Source organism: Frieseomelitta varia, unplaced genomic scaffold (assembly GCF_011392965.1).
Source record: "Frieseomelitta varia isolate USP_RPSP 00005682 unplaced genomic scaffold, Fvar_1.2 scaffold_371, whole genome shotgun sequence".
In the NCBI taxonomy this organism is placed as follows: Eukaryota; Metazoa; Arthropoda; class Insecta; order Hymenoptera; family Apidae; genus Frieseomelitta; species Frieseomelitta varia.
Genome location: NW_025110114.1, coordinates 474,874 through 485,557, shown reverse-complemented (window position 1 = coordinate 485,557; position 10,684 = coordinate 474,874). Strand labels below are relative to the sequence as shown.

Here is a 10,684-nt window from a genome sequence, read left to right as displayed (position 1 = left end):
ATTCGACCACGTGCTGTGGGTGGCGCTGTAATCGGTCGTTCAATGTGCACAAAATTCAAATCTTTCTCAGTACCATTGGCTAACTGAGAGTAGTCAGTTATTGGCGGTATTTCTAAGATGAATACGCATTCGGGTAAATCTGTGTTTCTTTTTTATTCGGAGATTTGCAATATATACAGTGGTAAGAATCGATATACATAATTTTTATTACTCCCTTTTATGTATCAAATTCGTCAGAATTGCTTAAGAAGTAATTAATAAACCACATGACCTAACAAATCACGAGATATGTGCAATTTCATTCAGTTTACTGCCTGAAAACAAAAAGTTTCTATCGTTTGTATATATATTTACAGTGAGATTATTAATATAGTATAGTTACAAGTATAACCTATCTTGATTATCTTCTTTGACGTATCAAATTCGTCAGAACTCTACCGCTTAAGAAATAATTAATAAGCCACGTGAATTAACAAATCACGAGATATGCGCAATTTCATTTACTTTATTGCCTGAAAATAAAAAGTTTCTATCATTTGTATATGTACAGTGAGATTACCGGTACATTTCCTGTTTATATTTTTTGACGGCAGAGTGCGTTAATGTAGTAGCGTCCAACTTTGACACTCAATAAAGGCGGGAAGCCATAGACTAAGTAAGAAGTTGTACAATTGAACGAGATTGCCGCGGGACGTAATCGAATCATTTCAAATCGTGTTTCCATTTAAATTAATTCACCCTGATTAAACGTTTTCGTGAAAATTACGCGTGGAAATTAGTCGGGATGGCAGTTTCATTCAAGCAATCGTCTCACCAGAGGTATTTCTTCTTAATTTACTTACTAGACAATTCTCGTCGAAAGTTCAGCTGAATGACATCGATTGTTGAGACGAACGATATTCACGTACTTAATATTCTCACGTATCACGATACTCGTATATCTTAATATTATCACGAGAGATGTAAGATCAATTAACAATGTTGCTGAATTTTAAAACTGCCGCTTAATGAAAAACGAAAAACGTAACCTATCATATCATATTTTTTCCCCCCCTATAGTCTACATTCGTTTGACATGCTCAAGATTGCAATTGAAATCGGATGTTCTCTTATTTTCTAGAAATCGTTGTGCAAATGATTAAGTCAGTGTCATCGAGCTCGACCAACAGACAGAAAAGACAATATTCAGCGTAACATGAGTTCCGCAGAAACGACTTGTTGATGACGTTATGGGGTGGATCTTCCTTGCCAGTACTTTACTCTTCTGCTTATGCGGTAAGTCTTGACTACACGACATGTATATATTCTACAACTTTACGATGTATTAACGTGGAACGGGAAAGCATCACGATCCACGACGCAGGTTCAATTGTGAAATTGGCGGACGATCGTTTCTGGCGCCAAATTTAAATTCGGTAACGGTGTCTTTTTGCGTTGGTAAGAATTTCTTGCAAACGACTGCTGCATTTTGTAATCTGATAACTAGTTATCACGGGAGGTCCACGACGGGCTTTCTTATGACAGAAAGTTATCGTTTTGAAAAATTTAATTAAGTCTAAAGTAGTTAGAGTTCCATTCCTCCGAGATTAATTACGTGTACTAGTCTCGCTGCGTTCACGCGATAAGGAACTTCAGAAAAGGCATTACTGCCACAGAGTGCATCGAGCGTTGAGAATTTGTTACGGACGTGAATGAAACGAGAAAATTAAAAGTCAATTAAAATTTTCAATGCTTCGAGCCTCGGTGGAATCATACCATAAATTTATGCGCTTTCAATTCGTTCTGCTCAACTTTTCACAATTACGCACAGAGATAACAGAAAGCTAGCATTGAAATGTGGAGTGATGAGATTAAATTTTCAAATAATTTTCATCCAATGTCCGGATATAAATGTATTTTACCATTGACGGCTTACAATAGTATGACAATCGAAATTATTCTGCTGTCGATTCGCAAAAATACATGACAACGTGTTCGAAATGTGGTATACGACAAAATAATTTATATTTTTGCTAGAGGAATATCAAGTCTACGCAAATCTATTTCTCTTTCAATATTTTGCGCCACTTTTGGTATGATAAAATTAATGTTTTTGTGTGACCATCAACAGGTATGCGTTAACGGTGCCGTGAAAATTTCAGTGACGAACGTGCAAACGTTCCCGGGTGAAATGAACTTCATTTCTATAACACTGCAAAATAGAATTTTTTTTCTTATCTTCTTAGCGATTCTGCATGCAAATAAACTGGCACTGAGAGACTCTAGAAACGCCCGGTAAATTTATTCGGGGATTTGTGGTTATCGTCAATGGCAAATGAGGCACAACGATCTCTTTGCGTGGAAAATTTGAGTTTCGCTCGCGAGAAACTTTTTGTTATCGAATAAATTTACCTGGCAGCGAAATCAACTGCTATCGCAGTGATTGAACGATCACCGCACGATCCCATCTAACGATAATTTTCTTCCTACCGATTTAACCCATTACGGCGTATACACCTAACGATTTTGTAAACTGTTCTCAATTTGGTCGGAAAAAATGTGTCGGATATTTTCCTACAATTCTTCAGTCAAATTCGTATATTTTAGGTATTTTAAAGAGACGAAAGGCTACGAAACTTTTCATTGGCATTTGTATGCATAGAAATCACTTATGGGAACTTTTAATTTATTTGTGATAATATTTTCGATTGGTTTTTTTTTTTTTTTACTTTTTTGTAACATATTTTATAATGATTTTCTCCTTTTAATTTTGACTAAAAAGATGTGGATAAATACTACGTGTCCCGTGTCGAAAATATTGTTCGACGTTATCACAGAATATCTTCTCAAAGTTCAGCGAGTTCTTACCACCTAATTAGTTATGCTTTACTTTGATTAATATTCTAAAGTGTCATATTGTTCCGGAAACTTATCCCAACTCTCTCCACCAGAACGATTATTGTCGACTTTATTGGTTGTTCAAATATACATACATCTACTAAGAGCTGGAGTAACTTCTCAACTTAACCCTTTACTTGATGACTCCTTAAACTACTTAAACAATCTGTTCCTGTAATACATTTCCAAGTATCTTACAAATTTCATCAGTTTAATGGATAGTAATTAGCTATAAATATGCAAATTTTCGCATCGTGTGTTTCTCATTTATTTACCACCGTAGCACAGAAACGAAATCATTTAAATAATTTACTTGCTACAATGAACTCTCGAATAACATCGAACCGGCAATTTAACCGGTTACGCCATTAAAATTTGGAGTGTTTCACTACATTTTCATGAATTTTCATTCGTAACGGAGTCGAATCCGAAATTGGTGGAAGTTCGCAACAATGAACTTAATGGAACTTGCTCCCAAATATTTACATACGTAGCCAGCAGCCAACCGAAATCAAAATACCTCAAAATCGTCAGACGTATACGCTCTCGCAACAGCCCCCCCCCCCCTCTTCGACACCGGTGTAACAACCTCCCCCCTCCCTCCCTCCCGCCCCCTTAAAAAAAAAAGAAAAAAAAAGATACCTGCAAACAGCCAAATCTGCACAATGATAATTTGATGGGCGTATGTTGGTTTTTCACGCTGCCTTGGATGAAAAATAAAAGCGGCGGGATTGCCGTTGCCACAAGGAGGTGGCGGGGCGGGGGGCCATGGACAGCCGCAGGCTGGATCGCCGAGCACCCCGGGCCCCGGCGGTGGCACAGCTGGCAGTGGCGCGAGCAGCACTCTTGGCGCCGCTGGCGGCGGTGCCTCTGGCTCTGGCACTGGCGCCGTCGGTGGAACCGGCGGTGGGGCCGGCGGCGGTGCCGCCGGCGGCGGCCCAGTTTGGTCTACGGGCCCGGCTCGTCGGGGCCGAGGGTGGCGCGACTGGCGCCGCGGCGACCCCACGCTGATCAAGGGACTCTGGCAGTCGAGGGGACCGCTAGGTAACGAAACTCCATCATTTTTCAGTTTCAATTCGTTTTGTTGCATGCTGCGTCGCACTTTGCCTGTAACGTTGACTAGCTGCTAAAACTATCCTTTCCTGTTGTCAGTGAGGTTTTCATTTTGAACGATTTTCAGTTTTGCTTCTCTCTGGTCTTTGATTATCCGTCTACGTTGTCTCGAATGTTGACACGTTTTACGTTCTATTGTTAAAAGTGTCCAATGGAGGATCTTTAAATATACGTGGTATTTTACACGTGAATAATTTATTTCTATTAATTTTGGTTTTGTGTTTTCACATTGGCTGGTAGAGTTGCAAATATATTAGTATTTCACACGTGAATAATTTGTTTCTATTAATTTGGTGTGTTTTTACATTGATTGGTAGAGTTGCAAATATATTAGTATTTCACACGTGAATAATTTGTTTCTATTAATTTGGTGTGTTTTTACATTGATTGGTAGAGTTGCAAATATATTAGTATTTCACACGTGAATAATTTGTTTCTATTAATTTGGTGTGTTTTTACATTGATTGGTAGAGTTGCAAATATATTAGTATTTCACACGTGAATAATTTGTTTCTATTAATTTGGTGTGTTTTTACATTGATTGGTAGAGTTGCAAATATATTAGTATTTCACATGTGAATAATTTGTTTCTATTAATTTGTTTGTACATTGATTGGTAGAGTTGCATCACTTAAAAGGTTTGATTGTTTGTTGCGTGACTTTGTGCAACGTTGAGTAGCTACTAAAAGTATCCTTTCTCATCCTTGTCAGTGGGTTTTTCTTTTTTGTCGTTTGAACGATTTTCTTTGTTGCTTCTCTTTGGTCTTTGAATATTCTTTCGTTTCACGTTGCTATACGTTGTTGTGCGATGTCGTCTCGAATTTGACACGTTTACTGTGTTTCTATTGTTAAAAATGAAAGGTCTTTAAATATATGTTAGTATTTCACATGTGAGTAATTTGTTTCTGTTAATTTGGTATGTTTTATCATTAGTTAGTAAAGATTAGCATCATTTAAGTCACATGTATTCTATACAATTATATGTTTGCTGTATGATATTTTGATTTCTTTCCTAATCACGAATGTTTCATTCCAATAGAAGAATAATTTAGCTCGATGAATCTCGTTACGTAGAAGCACGAGGGTTTATTTCGTTACACTGATGCATGTAGTATTGCATAATTTGTTATTACATCGAAGCACGTGCATTGAAACTTGATGTTCATATCCCTGAGAGAAAATAATTTTCCGAAATCCATACACCTTACCACGAAATCCATGTATGTTCATTAAACAGCCAATTATTCTCCATAAATTTGTGCCGAACGCTTTATTGAAGTCGATAGGTCGATAGGTCAAATATCGCGTGTAACTTTCACGCTGTTCACGTCAGCCTCGTAGTTCATCAACATGAGCGGTTTCTCGTCGCTTTACCATGAAAACTTATCGAGTTTGTAACCTGACTTCCGAATTAGCTGTTCACGTTCGTGAGATGAAATGTCGCATACTTGGAGCCTACCTATAATTTTACAAGCTGCAGAGAATGAAAACTAATTTCAATCGTGTTCATTCGGACTAATGCATTGGCTGAATTACTTGAATAGACAACTCACAGTAAGCTACATTAATTTTATATAAATTTTTATGAATATAAACTTTAATTTTATATAAATTTTTGTGAATATACTGTAGAGTAAAGGTTGATGATTATTAAATTACTATAACGTAATACGGAATAAAGAACTGCAGAATTAGAAAAATAACTACAGAAATTTGTTTCATCTAAATAATATCACAACGAGTGCTCTCCTTCCGATATCTGACATACTTTTTCATATTATATATGCACTTTGTAAATTTCACCTTAAACTTCTCAAAGACGCATCAACATCTGCACTCTATCCTTAATTACGCTCACCAAGTTTGAAACTAATCTGAAAATTTGTAACGCATATTATTCACGATGTTCTACTTTATATGTCGTTTTCAATTTCACTTCGATAAAAATTGAGACCAGGGTTAAGAGGATTACTCAAAGTCTTGAATCTCTGTCGACTTTGCCATATGTCGATGATGGTACAGCGAGGGGCGTGAAAAATTCATGAAACGAATGAACAGTACTCGTGTTTTCGCTCGCGAAGCCTAGATTCTGATTTAACTTTCAGATTGCCGCGTGAATCGCGAGTTACATAGACGAATACGAATATTTCAAAGTTAAAATTTTCAAATTCGAAGTTTCCTCGCGATAGAAGCACGAAAGTACAGCGATTAGAGCCAATAGAATCCAAGAAATAGTGAATTTAGCTTCCACATCTTGTTCTAAATTTAAACTTGTTTTAAACTACGTCTTTAGAACTCTTTTTCATTTATTTATTAGATTCTTTCGTAGTTTTGCCTACGTCCTTTTACACAAAATTTCGGTGACTTGATAACTGCAACGGAATTCACGAAATGGCCTAACAATCTCAGAAAAAATCTAGATTTATAGGTTACCATTCTTTGAAATGGACATTTAATGACTTAGTCTCTGTTTTTCTGGTTTCGTTTTATCGATGGATTTTTTTTATCCATTTCTTGCAGTCGCGTTAAAATATAGCTCAATTCAGATGAAAAAAGTATTATTGACGTTCAAAGGCCGTGTATATAATATTTTGTCCCCGCTGTATGTCAAATTGTTTTAGCGACTGTTTCTCGAGTAGAGACAAGGATGTAAAGATGGTTTATTTGCGCGCGTTTCATGACATAGGAAACCGCTTTTTTTTATAGCCAGCTATTATTCCGACGTAAAATTTGTTTCTTAATTTCTCGTCGTTTATGTACATACGCTTTCGTTTCATTCTCGCTCGCGATGAAAACGAGCACGATGGACGGATAAATGAAAATTTCGTTACGAATTTCATTAGAATTGAGAAACTGCAGTTTCAAGCTTTTCATTCTCTACGTACACGCAATAACCAATAATTAAAAAGGAGGAAAGAAATTGAAACCTGAATCGTATGAAAAATAATCTCACAATTCAACAAACAACACAGAGAACAGACTGAAAGTTCCACCTTCAACTCCATTACGTAAATTTTCGACTTCCATCCGGCTCGTTCGGGTTCACGTAAAATTGGCTTTCGCCAATAAAGGCGAGGAGTATCGTCGATAAATCACCGGTGGAAGCTTTAAATGATCATTCAAAACCTCGGCCATAATTCATCCCTGTCACATCACGGCATTTTTCATCGCAACAACACCTTGCACGTCGATCGTTCTCCCCTTCACAAAGAGTCTGGCATGCTGTGCACGCTTTCTCATCCGCATTTAGTGTTTCTATCTGAGAGAGAGAGAGAGAGAGAGAGAGAGAGAGAGAGAGAGAAAAGAAAGGAAAACCGACCGAGAAGACGTGAAACGAAAACTGGCTGTCCCTGGGTGCAGATTCTTTAGGAAAGGCGGAGGTGTACATCTTCTTAGCGCTGCTGATCGGTTTCGTGACGGTGGTGGTGGGCTGTTGGCTGTCGGACAACTGTTGGTCCCCGGAGCCGGAAGGAGTGGTCACCCTGGCATAGCCTAGTGCAGACTTCCGTTCGTCCAGGCGATAACAACTAGTACGCGGGCCCACCTACAGGATTTTCCAGAACTCGGTTCAGCAGAATCGACGACCGTTGCTGGACATCAACGACAACCACACGATGCTTCCACCCGTGTGAACGACGCCGCCTTATGCATAGAAGGGAAAAGAAAAAAAAGAAAGAGAGAGAAGAAAGGAAGGAGACACCTTTTGCCATTAGACTATGGTTCGCCGCCATTACGTGCGCCGTGCGGCCGATCGAATATCGCCCGGTCCCATAATATCGTATAATGTCGCGGTTTCGCCACCGACGAAGGTACTCGACCGTAAATCCAAACGTTCATCGAAATATCGACATGCACCGCGGAGGTTGAACCGGGGCTGTGCCGTGAACCTAAAAACGGATTACCGATTGCGCCGACGTCTTTTTTTTTCCTTTTTCTTTCCTTTCTTCTTTTTCTCTAATTCGCTGTCGTTTCGTCGTGAGTTTTCTCTCTCGACAGAGAAACGTCGATGGTTCGTCGCGGCGGAATGATTCCATTCGGTAATTATTCGGAGTTGCAAAAATTGATAGTTGCCAAACTAACTGATCGTCGAGCGATTCTTTTCCTACGAATTTTGAGACAAACACTTGCGGAGAACCTCGGTTGAATTTGAGGAATGAGAGTGTATTGCGTTGCGACGTAGGATATTTTTATACAGTCTAAAATTAGTCTTTGATACGGCGATTGCCACGTTACTGGTTCTGAGAACAAGCTTTCGCGCACGTATTTCAAAAGTGGCGCAACTGAAGCGAATCGTCCAGGAAACGTGAAAAAAAAAAAAAATTATTCGGAAGTATCGTTGTTAGACGCACGATGCTTTTTCCTTTTTTCCTTTAGTAAGAACAAGCTCTAGGTGGGGGAAAAAATCGCCCTTTCAGACCTGGCCCTGATAATTTCAACGTTCTATTTTCACTTGTGACACTTTCCAAATACATGCTCGATATCGAATTGCTCCACTTTGTTCTAATCTTAGTTACGCTCAATTAAAACCACTTAAAACTACAAGTGGAAGGATCATCTTGAAATGATCTTGGCAACATCTCGTTTCAACGTCGTCGAAACGAGACCAGGCGGTGTCGTATATTCTGAATAATTATCGAAAGTTTTATAAGACGAAAGGTGGAGAACCGGAGGTGGCAATTAGCGAAATTGGAGAGCAGGCGGCGGGGAACTACGGCCGAATTTGGTGAACGCGCACGCTCATCAGTGAGCTATAATTCGCTCGTTAACGCGATCCACGCTCGATTGTCGTCGAGTAGGGACGCGGCAATATTCGGGCGTAGTTCCATCGTGAGTTCGAGCTTCCGGTTGGAGGGATTCTCGCGGATTAGCTGGCTAATTCGCGGGCTTGTTCAATGGTCGGTCGAGATGTATAGATGGTGGTGAGAATTTGCAATAGAGATTCCCGAAAGAGGAATTGATTATGCTTAATTTCAGGGATGGCAAAGGGTTTCCTGTGCACGGTGGTTCAACGTGCACGCTTTTTATGGGTATGGTAAGATTTATGCGGTTGCCGTTACGCGATTTCAAGGGATTTGTTGCGCAAAGGAAGGGAGGCTTTCGGTCGATTCATTTTCTCTCTTCAGAACGACGATCGTGCGTTGAAATGTGGAGTGTCAGATAGGGTGGCCCCGAAGAACATCGAGGAATCACAGTCACAACGATTCAACGATCGAATCGAACGTGTCTGGATTCTTATATATTAGGATACTCGTACGCGCCATTTGGATAGATAATAATCGTTCGAATAGTACAAATACTCAGGATGAAATCTAATCTTAATTAGAATTTTCGTTGCGATTTGTAAAATTAAGAATCGCCGAGTATGTATGTTGAAAAAAATGCATTCGCTGCAACTGCAGACACGATTTGTCCCACCCCCAAGAATGAACGCAACATTCTTTCTCTCTTTATTAAATTAAAAACCATCGTTACTAGCGACGAAGCTGTGTTGAACTACGAGACAACGTAGAAACGAACAAAACATAAAAAAAAAAGAAAACAAAAGAGCAGAACAGAACATTTCCATTTACATACAAAGAGAGAACTTTCATTTACACGTGCGAAAACTCTTCATCGATTCTCCATTACTCAGCTTCAGCCGCTACGGGATCGATCGGCCAGAATCTTATCATACCCATAACGTCATTGCCATTAATCAGCTTATACCAATCACTACGACGCGTATACACGTTGTCGCGGCATACAGCGCAATTCAAACGACGAGACAAATAAATCGAGACAAATAAATCGAGGAACGTTCTCCCCCTCCTCCCGCGAGTTGGCGGGCTGATTCGCGTGGATTTAGCGACGCGTCGACGGGACGAGCGATCGTTGACGGCGCGGGTGATCGCTTTGAGGCTCGATAGTTAGTTAAATTCCCGTAAACGGGTCGATAATTTCGTTTGAAGCCCGGCTGATGGGCCTCGACGTCAGGCTAGACGTCCATCCGAGACAGAATCGTGCAACAAGCGGGAGAACAAACCGGTTCGAGCACGGCACGCTTCTTGCAATTAGTCTCAATCGACCGTCCGTGTAAATTTGCGGGGGGGGGGGGGTGAGCTTAATGGCGGCGAGATGAGACACGCGATACGATGCTTTACGGGAACTTTATTTGTACTGCAGATTCGTCGCAAGCTGCACGAAAACCGGCGAACGATCGAACCTCGGTCAGAAGTGCATCACGCGGCGAGAGCTTTCCCATTCTGTCTCGGCGGGTCGCGCGAGCGCTCGGACGTTTACTCGAGCAGGGCGATCAAGTTGCAATTTGAAATTTTCGAGGTGCGCGGATATTTATGGAAGCTCGCGTTCTCGTTCGAAAACCGTGGAATTTGGGGAGAGTGTTTCGTCCATTTCGTAGTGAATATTTCATACGTTTTCATATACACGTAGGCACGTTCTTTTCATACTTCAAATTTGTAGTCCGGTGGCAAGTCTTCGGTTGAATTTCATATTCTTTGCAAAAGATATGAAAAGTATCAGCCAATGGATATCAATGCAGAAGACACTCTACCTTGAATATTTTCGCAGGTTTCTCACATTTTCGAGTTTTCTGTAATTGGACAAACGTCCGCAGCCATTGATCGTTCAATTGGACGTTAATGATATCTGATCGTTTGTTTGGAAATAAGCTTGCGCGCTGGTATCAATGTCTGGC

At 40.1% G+C, this 10,684-nt stretch overlaps 1 protein-coding gene across 2 annotated transcripts in view; it reads left to right on the top strand.

The window, feature by feature from the left end:
- Positions 1-9,375, top strand: part of LOC122531015 (keratin, type I cytoskeletal 10-like) — a 101,555-nt gene extending 92,180 nt beyond the window's left edge. Inside the window, exons 1-4 of one of the 2 annotated variants that reach the window (XM_043658543.1) lie at positions 93-181; positions 1,121-1,275; positions 3,601-3,921; positions 7,351-9,375. In XM_043658543.1, coding sequence (XP_043514478.1) covers positions 1,230-1,275; positions 3,601-3,921; positions 7,351-7,481 — 498 coding nt within the window. In that variant the 5' untranslated portion in view covers positions 93-181; positions 1,121-1,229 and the 3' untranslated portion in view covers positions 7,482-9,375. Of the gene's footprint in view, positions 1-92; positions 182-1,120; positions 1,276-3,600; positions 3,922-7,350 lie in introns of those variants that run through there. The other variant, XM_043658544.1, reaches the window with a different exon arrangement.
- Positions 9,376-10,684: the final 1,309 nt, after the last annotated feature.